Source organism: Solea solea, chromosome 6 (assembly GCF_958295425.1).
Source record: "Solea solea chromosome 6, fSolSol10.1, whole genome shotgun sequence".
Classification (NCBI taxonomy): domain Eukaryota; kingdom Metazoa; phylum Chordata; class Actinopteri; order Pleuronectiformes; family Soleidae; genus Solea; species Solea solea.
Genome location: NC_081139.1, coordinates 24,878,380 through 24,899,988, shown reverse-complemented (window position 1 = coordinate 24,899,988; position 21,609 = coordinate 24,878,380). Strand labels below are relative to the sequence as shown.

The 21,609-nt window shown below is 38.9% G+C and overlaps 3 protein-coding genes across 4 annotated transcripts; 2 read left to right on the top strand and 1 right to left on the bottom strand.

Annotated features, from left to right (window-relative positions):
* Positions 1 to 487: 487 nt before the first annotated feature.
* Positions 488 to 10,637, top strand: tfe3b (transcription factor binding to IGHM enhancer 3b). Of its 2 annotated transcripts, none has more exons than XM_058631388.1 (9): positions 488 to 630; positions 4,645 to 4,870; positions 5,198 to 5,437; positions 6,343 to 6,438; positions 7,073 to 7,184; positions 7,270 to 7,326; positions 7,437 to 7,512; positions 7,630 to 7,777; positions 8,873 to 10,637. In XM_058631388.1, the coding sequence occupies exons 1-9, from the start codon at positions 602 to 604 to the stop codon at positions 9,311 to 9,313; spliced, it is 1,425 nt and encodes a 474-aa protein (XP_058487371.1). In that variant the 5' UTR covers positions 488 to 601; the 3' UTR covers positions 9,314 to 10,637. The 2 variants fall into 2 exon arrangements, with proteins under 2 accessions (XP_058487371.1, XP_058487372.1); XM_058631389.1 differs by having other exon boundaries at positions 491 to 630; positions 5,198 to 5,422.
* Positions 10,638 to 10,646: 9 nt separating this feature from the next.
* si:dkey-245f22.3 (uncharacterized protein LOC492819 homolog) lies at positions 10,647 to 12,543 on the bottom strand. Its single transcript, XM_058631209.1, has 4 exons — positions 12,504 to 12,543; positions 11,795 to 11,929; positions 11,056 to 11,289; positions 10,647 to 10,962 (listed from the first exon to the last, which is right to left on the bottom strand). Exons 1-4 carry the CDS (start codon positions 12,541 to 12,543, stop codon positions 10,676 to 10,678), a joined length of 696 nt encoding a protein of 231 aa, XP_058487192.1. The 3' UTR covers positions 10,647 to 10,675.
* Positions 12,544 to 13,259: 716 nt separating this feature from the next.
* Positions 13,260 to 21,528, top strand: cxxc1b (CXXC finger protein 1b). The gene is made up of 14 exons (XM_058631387.1): positions 13,260 to 13,412; positions 14,373 to 14,488; positions 14,593 to 14,693; positions 14,803 to 14,939; positions 15,734 to 15,889; positions 17,089 to 17,232; positions 17,357 to 17,464; positions 17,574 to 17,752; positions 18,163 to 18,370; positions 18,552 to 18,662; positions 18,753 to 18,802; positions 18,885 to 18,981; positions 19,703 to 19,855; positions 20,117 to 21,528. Exons 1-14 carry the CDS (start codon positions 13,410 to 13,412, stop codon positions 20,261 to 20,263), a joined length of 1,710 nt encoding a protein of 569 aa, XP_058487370.1. The 5' UTR covers positions 13,260 to 13,409; the 3' UTR covers positions 20,264 to 21,528.
* Positions 21,529 to 21,609: the final 81 nt, after the last annotated feature.

Genomic DNA, 21,609 nt, shown 5'->3' with positions numbered 1-21,609 from the left:
AAAAGAGCTATATAAATACAAACCACTTACTTTAACCATATATTTCTTTACACTGGTCTTGAAACAATAATGAAAGTTTTGCTTTCAGCACAATTACAAGTTTTATTAAACTTCTCACTTAGGGTTTGTGTTTTATATTTTTGGATGTCTTAATTAATAGATCCAGTTAGTCATAATTTACTTAACATCAGTGATCTCGATATCATGCTGAGAATTGAGCCAATACATGAAAAATTATTTGACACCGAAGACTTTTGCATCACCCTCGATGTTTCAGCAATATTTGGTAATCTTGTCTGTGAGCAATGTCACTGCTTTCACCGTAACACCTACAGTACAGGGGCACTAGAAATGGCACTGCTTTCACCATAACGCCTACAAGATGGCACTGCTTTCACCGTAACGCCTACAATACAGGGGCACTGGAAATGTCACTGCTTTCACCGTAACGCCTACAATACAGGGGCACTGGAAATGTCACTGCTTTCACCGTAACGCCTACAATACAGGGGCACTGGAAATGTCACTGCTTTCACCGTAACGCCTACAATACAGGAGCACTGGAAATGTGTTGACTGCTGGTGTTACTTCGGGGAAACGAATGACTGGCAGTAGCACCGTTGGTCAAAGGTAAACAAGGCTAACGCACAGCGGCTAGCGACTCTTCAAGATCCCGTTTCCACGGATTTAAAGAGGAAATGGCGAAGACAGCGGATGTCTCTGATGATTTATGGAAGCGTTTACGTTAAACAAATCTAAAACCACAGTATGTGTTTATCTTTATTCTTCGCTTCTGTAGCTATAGGTAGCATTAGCTTGTGGGGAACTAGCCGGGTGCTAGTCGGTTAGCTAAGCAACTTCCTATTTATACTGTGTTGTGGGTGTGTTGTTGTTGTTGTTGTTTGGCTCTGCTGGAACACCGAGGTTCGACATTTGTTTTTACATTTCTAACCCCCCCTGCGATACAGAGGGCGTGGACTTACTGTAAAGCGTACACAGTGGAAATGACTTTCTAAGTTGTGCTGTGTGTGTGTGTATGGGCCATGAGCAGCATGAGCAGCAGCAACTCTGCTCTGAGCTGTCAAGTAAACTCCGCTGGCACTTGATTAGAGCGAGCAAAAAATAGAGATTACGAAAAGAGGTTAACAGGCTGGCTCAACTCAATATACTTATGGTACAAATGTCTCCCAGTAGCAGAGTATTTATATATATAAATATGTATATATAAATATATATATGTACTCAGGATCCAAAATGAGCACACGCTTACTGCCATGTGTTTACCTAGAAGCCATAAGAATCGCATGCGTTCTAAAAAAAATGTCGAACGAAACAGTCTACATATATGAATTTTACATGTGTGTGTGTACATACATGAAGGAATACAAAGATGAATATAAATGGCTTCCAAAAATGTAATGTGTTTTTTATTCTTTCCAACATCCTTTCCGAGAATCCACTGATATTTCAAGAACATTCTAAAACCCTTAATGTTCTGGTTATTTTTTATTTAAACTTCATTAATTTCGGGGATGGGTGATCATTTATGGCCTAAAAATTTTACTCATTAACTTATTTGTTCATGTATTGCTTTTGTTAAATTTACATTCATAGACATTTTTGAAAATGTGATGTAGAGGCTATTATCATATTTAGTCCCTGGACAGATGTAATACAGATGTAATACAGATGTAATACTGTCTGTTTCCCTATAAACCAAACACAAATTGGAAAACAGTGTGCCAAAAAAGTACAAAATGAATAACAGAAATAAATGTGAAATGAGACATTCAAGATACCATGCATAAAAGCAGAAAAAGAGGAAATACATTCACATGAAATGAAGAAAACACAACAATTCAGTTTTTAGTGCTGACTAGTAATGGTTTACTAGTAAACCATTAGTTGTCTTGACAGCTGGTAACTTTCGTCTTCTGAGCATTCAGGGAATAAACAGCAGCAAGACTGGCACTGACCAAAGAAGTCTATTCAAAAATCATAGTGTGTAAAATTCTGTTAAATTTATTTGGTATACATTAAAGATAAAAGATAAGTGTACTTAATAGTTTGATGATTGTACGAATTGTTGTCTTTCGTGACCCCAGAATGAGCCTTTTTTAAATTTCTATCCAGAGCCAGGTCAGCTTTATCAAGACCATCATTTTGACCACTGTGCTTTTACAACAGCCCAAAATGAAGTGAAGGCTACATAGCACACTTGGAAAGAAAGGCTGAGGTGAAAATTAATTAGAATAAGAATGAGTAATTAAATGATATGATTGAAATTAAAGAGCCTATATTTAACTGATTCTAAAATATGACGGCAAAACAAAAAAAAAAAAAAACTTGCCCTTGCACCTCTTTCTGTGTAGGCCAAACACTCATCCTAAAATGTTACATAAGACAGCCATCACATTACAGATGTATAGATTTATACATTTTATCATGTCCAGCATCATCTCTCTGCAAAGTCATCCAAACAAACGTGACTGCAGTGTTTTTGACTCAGGCAGTCACAGCTGTGTTCAAAACAGTGAAGATGGTGTTTGGAGGCGAGTGTCTTTCATTGTGTAGCGGTAATCTTCAGTCTGCCCACCTGAAGATTACTAATTACTGATTACTGAAAGTAATCTTTCAGTAATCTTCAGTCTGCCCGCCTGCTGAAGATTACTGAAAGACGGCTAAAAATTATGCCCATGGTTTTCACCACACTTTCTGTATAAATATTTTTAGCAGCTCGTTCTCGCTGCAGTCATGAAAACTTTCAGAAGTCTGAATATTTCCTCACCTGATGAGACATCATTTTATAGTTTATTACTAATTATTTTACAGACCCACAGGCGATGGTTCATAGAGCCCCAGGCATCCTGAACCCCTCTTTGCGTAATACTGTTTTAGAGAAGATCAATGCAGGTTGGATTAAGAGAGTAAAATAGTAAAAATGAGGAACTAACTCTGAATTTGCTCAATGATGAAAGCAACATTTTGCCACAATCAGCTCAGAACAATGACGAATGTTTTAAGTAAAATTAATTAAGTCAAAACCATTTTTACAGCAACAGTTGCAAATGTTTTTGCTATGATGTATGGCTTGGAGACAGTGGATCTGTCCAAATGACAGGAGGCAGAGCTGAAGATGCTGAGATTTTCATTGGGAGTGACCAAGATGGACAGGATTTGAAATGAGTATATTCCAGGGACAGCTCAGGTTGAACAGTTTGGAAAGAAAGTAAGAGAGTCGAGATGAGATGGTTTGGCCGTGTGCAGAGGAGGGATAGAGATTATATTGGACAAAGAATGTTGAAGAATGTCCTGCTGGGCAGGAGGAAAAGAGGAAGACCACAGAGAAGGTTCATGGATGTTGTGAAGGAGGACATGAGGACAGTTGGTTTCTAATGGTCTGCAGTTTTCACTCATTGCTTCCTTGGTATTTAAAAAACCTCCACAGACTGAGCACAATGACTGATAATGAAGCAAACAATCATCTCTAGAGTCTCTATAAAGAGGAGCGTTACAGGATGGTGGTGCGACGGTGGTTGAGGTCAACTCTGCTAGTCTACATCATGCCGATGTGTCCCTGGGCAAGTTGGTTAACTTGGAACTGCTCCTGAGTCCTGACTATGAAAGCTGTTTGATAGAAAATGTGCGGCATGTGGATCTGCTGCATAAGTGTGTGAAACTTTGCATTATAAATAATAAGATCAAAGTATAAATGTGGGTTCTGACGATCATGGTAAGTTGTGACTGTCGTAACCCTAACCCTAACGTAGGCATCGTCCTGAAATATTAACAGAGGGCTGTACTACAAAGCAATATCAGTGGTTAAGCCAGTATATTTAGTTTAAAGTCAGACTTTGCTGTCATTTTGGTCACTTTCTATTAACCTGGCTAAATCGCCATGGTAACTTTTGCTGTGGACAGAATGGACCAGGTTGTGTTCAGCTTTACAATCATCCTCATTGGACAAGGTTCTGTCATTCTAATGAGATTTAGTGGAATTAGGTAGCATAAACAAAAATGTGATCAGACCCACTTCTCTCTCTCTCTCCATCCATCACAGTATCTGCACACTGATACTGACCATTGCTGCATGCTGTACACTATAAAAGAAAAGGTGGGAAATGTCTATGCGTTGCTTCATGTGTTTTGTCAATCTGCAGGTTTGTATACACAACAAAACCAGTGTGAATCCTCTGTCTTTATGGAGACGAACCATGTCTGATGCTTTACTGCTTCAGTGTCAGCCTTTGTGCTTGGGTCTATAGAGTTTTATAAAAAAAATAATGGGAAGCGATGAGAGAAAACTAATTCATTTCCTCAAACTCTCAACACAAGTACAGAAGACTCTGCACTCTGTCTTTATATTAAAACCACACTCGACTGTCAAAGCCCCAAATCGCCCGCTGAATCTATGGGAGGTGAATTGGAGCTGAGACTTCTGTGAGGGGGTGTGAGTGCTGGCATCTTTGATTAACTGTTCAGTGTTTGTCAAACCTGGAAATGGTGATGTTCTTTAATCTCTTGTTTTGTCCACAAACCAGAATGATTCAGTTTGAATGCTTTTTCTATAGCATATTATTATAAGGATGGAGTAAAGTAGTTGTTTGTACCTACTGAATGTGTGATACATGTTTTATTTTTCAGCTCCGTCCCTTCATCTGCACCTCTGTCCTCAGTCATGTCGTCACGTGTGCTGCTGCGGCAGCAGCTAATGCGAGAACAAACCCAGGAGCAGGAGAGACGTGAGGCCCAGCAGCAGGCTTCTGCCTCGCAGCTCCGGGCCTCGGACTCCACTCCTGCCATCTCTGTCACTCTTCCCCCAAATGCTGCTCGTCCCCCGCCAGCACAGGTGCCTGTGGAAGTGCTGAAAGTAAGCGTGATCATCACCTGTGTTCTTTACAAAGTGAATATATCAGAACATCTGCCTGACAGGAGTTTAAATATTTAATAACTCTCTTTAACCCTCCTGATCAGGAAATAGGACATATGTGATATTTTAAAGACTTGTTAAAACTGTTTTAATCTTTAATATATGTACATGGAACTGATTTACAAGACGCTGTATTCACTTAATAAGCACCATTTACACCAAAACCATTTTGAATAAACATAACCACAAAATAACCATTGTAGCCAAAGACAAATTTCCACATGTGTAAGCAATAAATGATTATTGTTATCGACCGGAAATGATTAGGTGCAGACTCATCTGGAGAACCCCACCAGGTACCACATCCAGCAGGCACAGAGGCAGCAGGTGAAGCAGTACCTCTCCACCACACTGGGCAACAAGGTGGTTACTCAGACCTTGAGTGTGTCTCCTGCACCACAGTCCAGTTCTGCCCCTGAAACTACCCCGGTCGCCAGCAGTGTCCCGAACAGCCCCATGGCTCTGCTCAACATCGGCTCCAACAAGGAGGAAGTAAGAGAAAATCAGGTCCAGCAGTTCCATTGCTTGTGTGTTGTTTTGGTTTTACAGAGATTACACAGCCTTGTCAAAAGTTGCTTTTCTCCAAAACCTTTAAAAAAGAGATTTGCTTCCTTCTTGTTTAATGATATTTAGTTTGTTCTTCAATGATATGAGCAAAGTTCCCACTGTAATGATACATGCCCTTTGTTATCATACTCTTGTTGACCTGATGTCACAATAAGATGTGAAATACTACACCCACTTTTTAACCGTGCCACACTTCTGTGCCTTGGAAATCATTGAAGCTGTTCCATTGGTTTGTTAAATGTCTGTGTTCATTATCAGTTATTTTCTAGACATGGTATTGTGATAGATGCAAAGCTTTAATCAGGAACTGGCAGAACTGAAAGGAAGAAACAAAAAGGCATTTCAAAAAAACAAAAAGTAAACTTCCAGTGTTTGATCAGGGAGCAACAATACCAACATTTCCCGTCACAGTTACCCTGACCACATATCTGTTATTTATTTATGTTAATGTAGTGTTGTAGATGTATTATTGTGATCATTGTAAAAAAAAAAAAAAAAAACTCTTAAAATGTCTCTAAAACCCAGCTAAAATCTCTTAACCTTACATTTTGCAGTGAAAGAACAAGACACTTCATTAAGGTCATTATAAAATATCAGGTTGTAATAAATCACTGGGACTGTATGCTGGTGGGATAGACAGCACCTGAAATATTATCAGTCTTCTCCATTTGTGATTATCCTGGTTATGGGACGTTTACCACAACCAATGTGTTCCGAGTGCTTTTTATTTCAATACACAATGAAATTCTTTATTGTCCAAAATGAGTTTTCTTTATTTTCACACATTTAACCCTGAGGGCTCCACTGACTTTTCACAACTGCTGTTTTCTCTCGTCTTTATCCAGATTGACGATGTGATCGATGACATCATAAGTCTTGAATCCAGTTTTAATGATGACATCATAACGTTGATTGACTCCGGTCTTCAGTTGCCCAGCACGGTACGAAGAACCACTATTTCTTTCAGGTTCTCTCGCGACAGGGACCGGATAACACTGTGGATTTCAGGCATTAACTTTTTATACTCGACGTGCTTTTTCTTTGTGTGAATGTATCTTTTCTGTGTGGAATTCTCAAGTCGTGGGAGTAAACATACACTTTTGGCACTGGGATACTATTCGTCACTCAAGTGCTGCTTGGGCGTGTTGAAGCTAGAGGCTACAAGAGAGGGAGAAGCCACACAAAGTGGATTGTGCTCATTAAACAAAGCGCATTAAAAGGCTGCCGGGTTAAAAGCTCATTTTCCCAGACATTCCTGTAATTTAGTGGTGAAAAATGAGGATTATGGTGTTGTTGGAGGAAAAGAAAAAGAAGCACATTGAGGTAAAGACCATCTCTGATTTCTAACATAGCCATAGAATTTCATCCTTTAATTGCATCTCATTGTTTCAACAGTAGATTTAAATCTAACATCAGTGTCTGCCTTTTCTTTGTGTATCGGCTGCTCTGTGTTTGATGCTGTGTTTCTGTTTTGTACTGGTAGCTCTGAACATCCGAACAGACATGGGATATTTGCGTCTCAGTTAAATATAGGATTATTTGGGTTGTATGTCTTAAGCATGTGTTGTTGTTTAGCTCCCAGGAAATCTGTTGGATGTGTACCACAGCCCTGGAATGGCAACAACTACAATGACCATCAGCAACTCGTGCCCTGCTGATCTTCCAAATATTAAAAGGGAAATTACGGGTACAGTAGCATACATATTATTTTCATGTTTAAGAAAGTTTGATTTCTTTGCATGATATGGAACTCTAAGAATGATGTCTTTCAGATGTGGATGCTAAAGTGCTAATGAAAGAAAGGCAGAAGAAAGATAACCATAACCTCAGTGAGTCAAGCTTCACCTTTACTTTGATGAATCTGAATCCAATAATAAGCAAGTAAAACATGCAGAAAGCAGATTAACCTTCTAAATGAACTGTTTTCTTTAAACTGCAGTTGAAAGGAGGCGGAGGTTCAACATCAATGACCGTATAAAGGAGCTGGGTGGTCTCATTCCCAAGTCAAGTGACCCGTAAGTGCTGTCTGATTTCCTTCACTTCGATAGTTTTATGTTTGTTTAGCTTTTTAAAGTGATGTTGTTTCTCTTCTTCTCTACTTTATTCATGGCATAATACGACAATGACGACAGAGAAATGCGTTGGAATAAAGGCACCATTCTGAAAGCTTCTGTCGACTACATCAGGAAGTTACAGAAAGAGCAACAGAGAGCAAAGGACGTCGAGATGCGACAGAAAAAACTGGAGCAAGCAAACCACACTCTGATGTTACGCATCCAGGTCAGTGTCACCACAGCAGTATTTGTCATGGTAGACTTCACAGGTAGATTTGCTAATGTTGCTAATGTGATGGAGACATGGTGTTAGCCAGTGTTTGCTGCCAGCATGGAGAACCACTTTAAGACATGACCGAAGGCTCACATAATAAAATCTTATGTACAATAAGACCTCTACACCTCTATTCACCTGCTTGTTTACACAAATATCTAATCAGCCAATGACATGGCAGCAACTTCATGCATTTAGACATGTTCAAGATGACCTGCTGAACTTTTAATTGAGCATCAGAATAAGGAAGAAAGATTGTAATGTGGTTGTTTGTGTGTCAGACAGGCAGGTCTGAATATTTCTGAAATATTCAGAAACCGTTGATGTACTAGGATGTGTGTCTGGGAGCTAAATGTCTAACCCTAACCCATATAAATACCTCCGTGAGCAAGGGCTGTTAAGATGTAAATACAAATCTGAAACAGCATTTTAGCTGAATAATGCAGTGAGGTGGTTCTTTCTTTGAGAGCAGGCTGGTTATGGTGGTAATGCTACAGCGCAAATGTGTTGTTAACAGCTTAGAATTTAAAGATTTAAAAGGATTGCAATGGCCTGATGTTGGTATTTTGAGATACGCAAGGTTCTGATACTGGTATCAGTATGTTTATAAAAGTATCAGATTTAAAAAGTGCTTTTGAGCCATCCCTGAGATTTAGTCAGTGCTGACAATGTTTCACTGTGTATCACATTGAAGCAAAACTGGATTTCACTTTTGAAGTAAACTTGTGGATCTCTGTGCAGTTTTTATCACTCTCATCATGTTTACAAAGGCTTGCACCTCGTGCCAAAGCGCTGACCATTAATGCCACTCTACCTACGATTTATTGATTATAAAATGAGTTGACAATTGATTTATTAATCGATTGATAATTGGTTAATAGTTGCAGCCCAAATACATAATAGTAAAATCCTACACCACTCAAATGTATTTAAGTCGATCTACAGGCCAGAGGTTCAGGAAGATCTCATTGGGACCATTAAAAAAAAAACATGAATGCATGAATAATCTTTTACTCAGCCCCTTTACTCTGCTTCTATTCCTCTCAGGAACTGGAAATGCAGGCACGGCTCCACGGTTTCTCCCACTCCTCCAGCAACTCATCTGGTGTGAGCTCTGATCCCTCGCTGCTCCAGCAGCAGGCGCTCTCTCACAGCAGTCAGTCTCTGGCCTCCCCTCAGAACCTCCTCAGTCTTGGAGCACTTGGACAACCTCTGCCTGCCTCCTTCCTTTCCCCTCCGTCGTCAGACTCTGCTGCAGTCACCATCAGCAGCCCTCTGGACTTGGGCAGCCTGAGCTTCGCAGAACTCGACGACGCCTCGGCCTCGGCGCTCTACCCTGACGTGGGCTTAGAAGACATTCTAATGGATGACGGGTGCACCTTGTCTCCAGAGAGGATGGCTGACCACGCTGTTTTCTCCCCTCTGTCACCCGGTGCCTCAAAAAGCAGCAGTCCCAGGAGCAGCCTTGACATGGACGATGACTTGTAGTGAGCCCTGTGTGGTGATCAGAGACTGTGTGAGGACAAAAGGAGCTCCTCATTAGAACAAAACTAACCAAGAGAAAGGATGTTCTGGGTTTATTTTTTTTATATTTTCAAAACAGAAACTATTATTATTGATTTATAAATGCAATCTTATTCAAGCTAAATGTTGTATATACACGTAGAATGAGGTATGAAGTTAACATTAAGAAATGATACATTGCGATAGAATAATTTTTAAAAGATGTTTAACAGGGATATAAGGTTTTCTTGAATTTATTACAGCACATCCTGTTTGTTTATAGAGAAGAAAACTACGACATGACACCATTTGACTGTTAAATGGCTGGAATCAGGGTTTGTTAATAGCAGTCACATACGTGTGGTCTATGTTGGCTTCTTTCACCAGCAGCTACAGAAGGGATCTTTTTCAAATGAATTGGCTCATTGTGAAATATTTCCTGCATATTGTACATATATATATATATATATATATATATATATATATATATACATACATATACATATACATATACATATATATATAAGAATATTTTATTTTGAGCAATTATATTGCTAGGTAGTTGATGCATTTGAATGAGGGCTCAGTTTATATTACTTCGACACACAGTGTACATGTATCTGGAACAAAGCTCCAGAGCTGCACCTCGTCTTCCTCCACAGTAGCAACTCATTGCAAATCCTATTTTTGAATACATGCACTTGGTCAAATAGAAATGCAACACAGTTTGAGCAATGCAGAACAATTTAATATTATCCTCAAACAGAAGTAGTTTCTTATCTGAAGCATAGATTTTTCACGCTCTCTGTTGTCAGTGACTTTCTCTTTATTAACGTCCGTGATCACTCAGTCAATCTGACAGTTTAGGCTGTTTTTTTTGTCACTATTAGTTGTGTAAATCCTGCAATGCAAGCCATTATATTCTCTTCAATTTGTCAGATGCTTCACTCATTAAAGTAAATGAACTTGCATGTGTGCAGTTATCACATACAGTAAGTAATGTATCTTAACCTTCAAGGTATTGGCACTGTTAAACTGAACTATTCTATGAGCTTTGACATTTAGGTGCCCCCTGCTGTTCACTCGCAAAGTTAGGGTATTTTTTTATTTTTGACCCATAAACAGTCTCCAGAGCTCTGTTTCCCTGACTGCATTGTTCCCGGTCACCTGTGGTCAGCTTTTTAATCCATATCCACAATATGAATCATGTCTTAGCCTGATACAGCGCCATGACTGTTAACCATTAACCTAACATTTGTTGGCTTTCATAATATTTTCAAAAAATAAATGAATCAAATGATTCTCAGTGCTTCTGGTCTGGATTTGGTCATTTATTAGCAGACCGTGTTAGTGGAAGAGCATTTGAGAGATCTCCATAGCCAGGTCCAGACACTCTGTGGCTTGGATGCAGATGTCACAGAGGGTACAGTCACACAGGAGGCAGCGGATGCCCACACAGCTGCACAGATCACAGTAGTGCGTGGCGTCGAGGAGAGGCTGAAGGCTGGCAGGTTTGCAGCCACACAGGTATGAGCACAGCGACCACACACAGTCATTACATCCTCTCATAGTGGCCAGCAGGCAGTCCAGTGGATGGCAGAAGAGACATGCCAAGAGGATTGCGGCACACAAGTCTGTGTCACATACAGAGTGAGAAAGGAGCGAGGAGTTAGAGAGAGGAAAAAGCTCATCAGAGAGGAGGAGACACAATAGTCTGGCATTCCTACCCTCTCCTGCTTCAGTGTGGACACTCGTAGATTTCAGGCCTATTTGACTCTTGCCTTTTGATGTGAACGACTGATTGACTTCATAAATGATGTGAGACTCCGTGTTAAGTGGCAACAGTGCACACTGAGGCTGTGGCTGGACTTTCTCCACATAGCTTGGGCTGCTGATGGATACTGATCTGGACACTCCTCCGTCATCTGGGTTCATATGCAGGTTTGATTCAACAGGGTTTTCTGCAGAAGAAATAAGAATGAACAAATCATTAGGTCTGCACTGTGGTGAACACCATCAGGTTTTTGTGACTATTGTTTCATGCATAGCTGGCCCAGTGCACACTGTAAGTGAACTAAGAGTCTGCTTGGGGCCCACAACATTTTAACATATTAAAAAAGTCTAGATATCTTTAGATACTTTATATATCTAAGCATTGTTTGTCTTGTGTCATTTGGTTGTATTTTGTATTTTTTTTTTTTTTTTTTAAACCCAAGCAAATAAACCAGTTTACTACTTTATGAGCAGAGGGATTCATTTGTTTCATTTCAAATTCCATTAAACAGCATTGGCCATTGTTTATTCTGTCTCTCATCTCCCTCTTGTCCTTTCTCTCCCTGTCCCCCATTTTTTCCTTTCACCCCAACCGGTCGAGGCACATCTTTGAGTCTGGTTCTGTGAGAGATTTCTTCTTGTGTTAAAATGGAGTTTTTTCTCTCCACTGATGCCTTATACGGTATGACCAACCTGCAGGGATGTCCTGAGCAGTGTGGTGTGCCTGTACATCAGTGGTGTCACAGTCATGGAGGTGTGCTTTCTCTTCACTCCCATCCACATCCACCTTTTCACTCATATCTGCAGAATTCCCTTTGGCATCATCTACTTTAGGACAAGACAAACAGAAACATGACAATTGGTGTTGCTTTATAATGATGATGATCTGTTGTGTAAGTAAGAAGAAATAAGTGTAATCACTGTGTGCTTATTACCACAGAGCCACAGTCACATGTATGGCTGCGGTTCTCGTGGCTGTTGGGGATGAGTGGACATAATGGATGTTACAGAAAAGTTAATCTATTATTAATCTCCACTTTGGGAACGTTTATAATGTTTAGATGAAAGGCAGCGCACGGACATCCTGACAGCTATGTGAGAATGAGATATCTCCGCCATTAATAATTCATTTCCTTATTTGTGTTAGTTTTAAAGAGCAGGTAAAACAGTATAATATTTAAAATTGTGCATAGTATAATGAATGTAAACAAGATTGAATTTAATTTAATGTCCACCACCATAAAATCTTAAATATTGTGTTTATAAAGGAATTTAAGGCTACAGTGTAAAGTGTAATGAGTGTCGTACACAGGGATCCACAAAGCCTCTTTATCTCTTTATCTGTACTTATTGTTCACGTCTAGATGTTGGTTAAGATATATATAAAGTATATTGTACTTACCTTTCTTAGCATAGTGCAGAGGAGACGACGAAGCCTCCATCACAGACACATCCTTTTACTCAAGTGTCAGCACTGGAGGTACAACCCCCCTACTCCCCCCTCTCTCTCTGATATGCTGAAGCAGCAATTTAAAAAAATAACAATTATTATTGTAGTATTTATTTCTTATATTCCGTAAATGTAAACGGTTCAATTCAATCAAAACCAAAACAACATTCTTATTCAGTCCAAATACAATATAATAGTAATATAACAAATCATTAAACTTGGTGAAAAACCTGTGTGCTCCTCCTCCTGACTGAGCAACAAAAGTGGGGTTTATCATCAGGAGAGCAGGAGAACACATCCTCTCGATAAAGTGTGAATTTCTCTGTGATTTGTGAATTTATCTGTGAGATGGATAAAGTATCTATCTATCTATCTATCTATCTATCTATCTATCTATCTATCTATCTATCTATCTATCTATCTATCTATCTATCTAAAGGGTGACAAAACAACAAAAATGTTTCTAACCATTATTATCATTATTATTATTATTGTTGTTATTAATAATATTCGTGTTATTGTTATTAATATTTCTACACACGTGTCAGTTCCCCGCTCGACTTCAGTGAAATGAAAAATATGTTGCTTCCTGTGAATTTCTACACTGTAATGCCATTTCAAGCAAGTCCAACAGGTGGCGACAGTGTTACACGATAGACGGTAACTTTTTAGAAGAAGAAGAAGAAGTAGTACTGACATCATCCGATTGCGAGCGAGCTACGCTACATCCGGTGTTAGTGTTAGCGTTAGCGTAACGCTAGCGGTGGATCTTTCTCTGTTTTTCGTTTGTTGCCTGCATTTGCTCACAATTTTTTCACTGTATTTGTACACAGACAAAGGATTGTGAGATATCATACAATGGTAAGTGTTCGGTTTCAAATAAACCTCATTTTAAAACAAGCTAAGTCAATTTGGACAAACTTGTCGGTTCCATGGGCCCCCGAGTTCATATCCGACAGCAGCACGTAGTCTAATCTAATGTTAATTACTTCGTTTAAGTCCTGCAAAAGCAGAATTGTTTAATAAACGAATGATATGACACGTTTGTGTTTAATTTGCACAGCAACCTACGACACTTAGGAAAGTTATTTGTAAACTAATGAAGTGGCTGATGCTAACAGACTGCATTTGCTAAGCTAACGACTTGAGTGTGCATGTAAATAAAGCAGGAGGTTTTACAATATTACACCAAGCTCGTTTTTTTTAATAAGAATATTCATGTAAAATGCAGAGGTCTAGGAGATAATCTCCTCATTCAAAGGACTGTATCATCACAATGTTGTCTGTTTCAGCCCAACATGAATAAACGGTGTCTGTGTAGTCAACAATGAACTGAAAAGTGATAATATTGTCAAATATTGTGTGTGTATATATTTGTGTATATATATGTGTGTATATATGTGTATGTATGTATATATATATATAGATAGATATGTATATGTATGTGTGTGTGTATATATATATATATATATATATATATAGATAGATATAGATATGTATATGAAATTCTTCCTCCTGTTATTGTATCCAATTGAAATTGACTGATGCGCCTGGCTGTGAGTTGTCATGTTGTGAATTACTGTACACAATGTAGTTGGTGTGAATTTTCTGGACATCTGGTGCTGTTAAGGTTAGAAAGGTGGTGCTAGTTCATGTACAAATGTGGGAATTATATGTGATTTATCAGTGGTTGTGGGGCCATTTAAGCCTTGGCCTCAGCGTGGTTTGGAACAGAACACTCATCATACTTCTGTTTCCTCTGCAAAGTAAATCTCTTATCAGTCCAGTATCGTGGTTTGTGACATGTGTTCTGCTTTTCAGGACAGTGACATGTCTGACATGGAGCCTGTACGAGGACCTGGAAGAAGCAGTGTTGAGGGGGAGAATTCACCTGTTTACTGTATATGTCGCAAACCAGACATCAACTGCTTCATGATGTATGTTCACAAAATCACTGCTGTTGTTTCTGGCAATTCCTGACTGCTTTTAAATGCTAAAATGCGCATTCCTTGTTTTCTGTTTTGGCTCCTTCCACTGACAGTGGCTGTGATAACTGCAATGAATGGTTCCATGGCCACTGCATTAACATCACTGAGAAGTCCGCCAAAGCAATCCGGGAATGGTACTGCATGAAGTGCAGAGGTGAGTAACTTTCATTTAAATTTTCCTTTCTTACCATGAAATTAATAATAATAATAATAATAATAATAATAATAATAATAATGAATAAACGTGTTTTGTCTATTGCCAGGTGGAAACCCCTCACTGGAAATTAAGTACAGATTGAAGAAAAGCAGAGATAAGGAATCTGAATCTGACAGAGGTGAAAGAAATTACAGTACACCAAGTACCCCAGACTATAAGAGTGAGAGGAGACGAGGATCAAAAGTAAGTTGTGTTTCTGGACCAAATGTCCAAAGGGTTTTTTGCAGCATTTTCTTAAAGGGGAATTCCAGTATTTTTCAACCTGGGCCCTATGTTTGCAAATGTGTGCGTGTGTGTGTGAATAGTACTTATAAAAAGTTTCATAATTGGTCCAGTAGATTGCCTCGGGCAGCAGCTGCGCCAGGCTGCAATGGCTTCAGACTAATCTTACTGGACAACAGCACATTCTGAGTTGTGTCCATAAAAAGTGCTTGTTTTTGCCAATAAATGGCTCGGCCCAGCTTGTTATTGTAAGAGTCTCTACCTTCTTCCTCTTTATCAGCAGCACCTGCAGCCTCACTGCAGGAGCAGTGCTCTTCTATCTGTTCTTCTCTACTTAATTTCTTCATCTTAAGGAATTTTATATAGCGTAAGAGCTTTTCTGTGTGTTTTTATGTCCAGGCAAGACGTTTGTGGGACAAGGACAACTCAGCTAGTTAGCAAAACAAAGGCAGTAGTGTATGAACAGGTGCAGTGACTCGCGAGTGGACAGGAGACCGCAGTTAGGCGCTGAGTTTTTAAATTGACACCATGACATCATAAAAAATTATGAAAAGACTGCTGCTAACTTTGCATGCTCTTAGACACTATTTTCTAACTTATATAATGTGTGAAGACAAGAAATCTTTAACTTATAAAAGTTCCCAGTCTACTTTGACTCTTCTCTGTCCATGGTATTTGTTTGCTCCTCATGTCATCATTTGGTGACCTGATATGAACAACATATTAATCAGTCTCATTGTATTTCCCTCCTTCAGGTGAAGCGTTCAGTTCGAATGTGTGGTGAATGCGAGCCCTGCAGACGGACTGAGGACTGTGCCCAGTGCGACTTCTGTAAGGACATGAAGAAGTTTGGAGGCCCAAACAAAATCAGACAGAAGTGCAGGTTCAGGCAGTGTGAGGTTCGAGCGAGGGTAAGTGACTCTACCTCTGCATTATAGTATCAGGAGCTAATTTCTTCAATTGAGACACAAACATTCTTCTCCTTCATCTAATCATTTTCTGACAGGCTGTACACCAATGCTTCCCTCCACGGGCATAATAAAATAATATTTATCTGTAGACCATTTGCATGAAGAACTATACTGAAAATTGATTTTCAGGGAAAACATGAGTTTAAAAACAACTGTTGTTCTGTTTTGAATTGATCACATGAAATAAAAGATGTTTAATTGTCTCTGAATATCCACACTGGCACAGACCATCTGGTTGTTTCCTATTATTTTCAAATATCTGTTAATCCACAATGCCCTTATCTCAGTCTAGTTAGGACAACCCTGTACTTTCTCTTTAACTTAATTGAAAACCACTTATTTCTAACAGAAGGAGAGTGATAATATCGACTCTTCTGTTCCATCTCCCACTCCTTCTGCTGCTGTTTCACCACCATGTTAGAAACACTGTAATTGCCTATAAATGTCGTCAAATTCTGCTTTATATCTATTCTGTTTAATATTTAATTTATAATATTTAGTGTATTTCACTAATTTATATTTATTCTGTTTAATATTTAATTTATAATATTTAGTGTATTTCACTAATTTATTCAATATAATAAATATGGTGATTATCAATGCCACAGCCTTTCAAACCAGGAATAGTCATCACAGATACCTTATCACAATATGATGATGACAAGAAATGACAAAATCTAAGCCGATATCTTGTCTTGTGTCGCAATATAGATCAAATATCGCCATATTGACCTGCCCTACACGTAGGTTTTCATTATGGAATTTTCTTCCATTCACACACCCAGGAATTTGAAGACTCACTCTAGAGGACAATCATTGATAAACCTGGCACAATTACTTTATTTTTCACAAACAACAAAGAAGAATTTTGAAAAACCTTTTTCTGATAGTTAATGAATCCTGGACTGGACCACATTTCTCCGATTTCTGGCCCCTAAATCCTGCAAAATGTTGTCTTTTTTGCATTCTTCATAGTTCTTCCTGCTAATGCTCCACATCATCACTTGTATTCACAAGCATTTTCCGCAATAGGTTTCTTACATACGTTTCCGAATGCCAAGAAGCTTGTATTTATTCCTTCCCCTCGGGTCAAGTCAGAAAATGAACAACCTTTTGTTTTGTTGTTGTTGTTTTGATAGAAAATGCTGCGCGTAAAGGAGGAGGAAATGTCTTTGCGTGAAAGGAGAGGCAATTCCTACCACAGACGGAGACGCTACTCTGATGACTATGACAGTGAGGCCGAGCTGTACAAGCAGTACAAATCATCAGGACTCGACAATGTGGTAGAACAACTAACATGATTTTGTTGCATTGTACTGTAAACCTGCTCATTTCAGATGTACTCTCCTAGCAACTAAAACATGCATCAGAGACTCAGAGTTGAGTTACTCTTTGCGTTTGTTTCAGGCGTGGGCCAGTGATGACGATGATGAGCTGCAGTTTAGTCCCGTCATACGTAAGAAAGCAGTAAAGGTGAAGCACGTCAAGAGACGAGAAAAGAAGTTTGACAAGAAAGTAAGACTTGTATACTATTTGAAGTACTGCCAGATGTTCAACCATGTGAATATTAGTAATGTGTCTGGTAACATCTGGTCTGCTGCCATTGCTCTTCTCATTTATCCAGAAGGAGTCCCGCCGCCACAAACAGAAGCAGAAGCACAAAGACAGAACCAGACACAGTGAGAGGGGGGATCTGCGAGATAGCGCAGGGCAGCGTCAGTGTCTGGGACCCAGCTGTGTGGAGGCAGCAAGACCCAGCTCCAAATACTGCTCTGAAGACTGTGGCATGAAATTAGCTGCCAAGTAAGAACTCACTGTCACTCTTCATATGTGGTGTGTTTCCCTTAGCATTTGTGACCAGCCACAAGAAAACCAGCAAGTGGGCCCAGCACAAGTTGGGTAAACAAAGAAAAATTGTCTGTTTGGAAATACATGGCTACTTCATATGCAGCCGCTGCTGTTGAGGCTCATTACTGTTATTGCTGCTTCGAGAAGCTGCGTGTGTTTCGTTTTCATCATTGAATGATAACAGACCAGGAAAAACGCATTGTAACACATTGTCATTGTAACTTTTAAAAGAAAATAATCAAAATGTTAACTTTATTAGCAGTTTGGTGAATTTTATAGTACAAAAGACATGGTAATAGGCCTTCTGCTTTTAATTAAATAACTTTTTTACTTATTCTTTCTTCTTTTTTTTTTTAAATCTACAGCCGGATCTATGAGATCCTACCACAGCGTATCCAGCAGTGGCAGCAGAGTCCCTGCATTGCTGAGGAGCATGGTAAGAAGCAGCTGGAGCGTATCCGCCGTGAGCAGCAGAACGCCCGGCTGCGCCTAACCGAAATGGAGCGTCGCTTCCACGAACTGGAGGGCATCATCGCCAAGGCCAAACAGCAAGTGGTTCAGCAGGATGAGGAGGTGAAGTGGCAATAGCCTGTATGCATGTTACACACCTGTGCTTTATTTTCTGCAGGGCATAGTTTTACTTTCAATAATGGGTCAATTTTTCTGACAATCCTTTTATATTTGTGTGAATTTTTAATGTGGTTAGATTCACATTGACTGACTTAATGATACTGGCTGTCTCTTCTATTTGTAGGTGAACGAAGGGGATAGCGAGGACACAGATCTTCAGATTTTCTGTGTGTCGTGTAGTCATCCCGTTAATCCTAAAGTGGCTCTGAAACATATGGAGAGATGTTACGCAAAGGTGATTTTTTTGTTGTTTTTAAAGAATCTTGTAAACAATGGAAACAATATGCAATACTGGTAACAATGTTATCTATATTCATCTTGACAGTATGAAAGTCAGACCTCCTTTGGTTCCATGTACCCAACAAGAATAGAAGGGTAAGAAAGAAAAATGATATGGAGCAGTTTCATCCAGGTCACCTGCTTTATAAACATATATATTATTATTATTTCCCCACAGGGCCACCAGACTCTTCTGTGATGTGTACAATCCCCAGAGCAAAACGTATTGTAAGAGGCTCCAGGTTTTGTGTCCAGAACATTCCAGAGATCCCAAGGTCAGTGAAGCTCAGAGGGTTCAAGCTCACATGTTATACTCTACTATATTTATTGCAGTACTATTGTTACATTGTGATAGTAATGTAGGTGTGAGAAGTTGGTGTGTGGTTGGAAAGACACACTGTGACACATATAGACATATTTTCAGGAGGAACATGGAAATAAATAATGTGTGTGTGTGTGTGTGTATATATATATATATATATATACATATATATGTATATATATGTATATATATATATATATATATATATATATATACATACATATACACACACACACACATACACACATATATACTGTATATATATACAACCGTCAATAATTACATTTTTAAAAAGTCTGGAAAATGTTGTGATAGCAGGGTATGCAGCAACCCTTATATCCCAGCCTCTTTCCTGTCAAAACGCACACATGCACTGCCTGAAGCCTGGAGAACATGCAAACTCCACATAAAAAGGCCCTCGGTCAGAACAGGTCGCTAACCCAGGTCTTTTTACTGTAACGCAACATTGCTAGCCACTGACTCACTGACTGGCATGTGTGAATCACCTGTAAGAAGACACTAAACATTATCATGATTATGTGCACAGAGACACAGTTGCTTCATCTCATCAATCCAGTTGATCAGAAATAAATGTTTGGTAGTGTTTTTTCCTAAATGTTTCTTTGAAAGATGAAGGTTTTAAAAGCCATTCTAAAGCAGTGTTTTTCCTCCAGGTCCCAGTAGATGAGGTGTGTGGATGTCCTCTGGTGAAGAATGTGTTTGAACTTATGGGAGAATACTGCAGAGTTGCCAAACGGAAATGCAACAGACATTACAACTGGGAAAAGCTTAGAAGAGCAGAGGTCGATCTGGAGCGAGTCAGAGTGGTAAGTTTTGCTTCACGACTGTTCATTCGGTTTACACGTTTACGTTATTTATTTGAAATGATGTAGATTTTCAGTTTTAAATGCCTCTTAGCCCCTCCACCCACAATGAATAAAATGTTTTCCTGCTTTTCTGTCTGCTGTTGAATGCTCAGGCCTTGTTGAGCTCCAAATGAAGTATTCATATACAGTACATGTATAGTAAAGCTATGACTTGTTGGTGCCCCCGTCCTCAGCATTAACTAGTGTTTCTGTTTCCCACAGTGGTACAAGTTAGATGAGCTCTTTGAACAGGAGCGAAATGTCAGGACTGCTATGACCAACAGAGCTGGTCTGCTCGCTCTAATGTTGCATCAGACTATTCAGCACGACCCCGTGACCACGGATCTCCGTTGCAACAAGGATAGGTAGCTACAAGATCTGTGGAGCACTGTACATAATATAATTAGATTACTATTTTAAAATCTTGCTATGTTAAATTGGTAAATGGTTCTATTTTCTTGACTGATAAACTACTACTGATTTAAAAACTGTGTCATGAATGCTCTGCATAAACACCTTAGACTTCAGTTGTATGTATGTTGTGTGTTATTAATGTACTTGTTATTTACTCATTTAAGGGCTGCAACAATTAATCATCAAATGTTCTGATAATCAATTAACTGATTTGAGTGTTCTGTGGTTTATTTTTTTCCTCGATGACATTACACTGAATATCTTCTGTAGACATTTGACACCATTAATCCTCATGTTTTGCTTAACATTAATTAAATGACGACTATGATCATCATTTGCACCCCTTGCTAATCTCAAAAATGTGTGTTATCTGTGGGCCAACACAAGCCGAGATTGTTGAATTGTGAATGTGAGAAGTCACATTTTATTCACAATATTTTCATTAGGATAGGAATCTGAGGTATATCCTGTTAAACAAGAGAGACTTGCATGGACTGAATACAGTGTGTATGACAATATATGGTACTGTGCAAAAGTCTCAGGACAACATCATGTCCGTCTACTTCCATGATCATTGACAGTTGGATTGGAATGAAAGTTGCTCTTGTACATTAGCAAACTGTCAATTTGTGAGTTGAACTCACACGTGTATGTTTTGAAATAAACCTGGTGTCATAGACCTTTTTCAAAGCAGAAGTTTGACATGAAATAGTAGGACAAATTCAGGTTTTACCAATATCCTTAATCATGGTTCCAATCAAGGTTTAATAGAGCCAGGGCCATGCTATTGTTCAAGTGTAAGGGTGAATCACACTACTGTTATCTGTAGAAGCTGTATTTTCTTTTCTTGAAAAATGTGTTTGAATGAAGCAGGGGAATCAAACTTGATTACAGAAGGGGCCGAAATTTAAAACTTGTAAAAAGCTTGTATAGTAAATAAAGCAGAGACCAAATTTTAAATTAAAGATACAGTATGTCTGTGAAGATACACTAGTGAAGGGGGTACTTTTTTCCATCAAATAAGATGAATTGATTTACATATGGAATAGTCTCAGAAGGGCTAAATGTCAACATTGGACTACGTTTGTTTTATGCAACTTGATAAATATGTCAGTGGAGGGGTTGGAAAGACCACATGTATAATCTCATGGCAGTGATTTGGTCCACGAGCCTTGAGTTTAACACATGCAATAAAGTGATTGAGAAGTAATTATACTGAATTATTGAATCTTGAATCGTTGAAGATTTAAATTTTCTGCCATTTTCAGGTATGGAGTCGGATGTTTTGCTTTTAATAATTA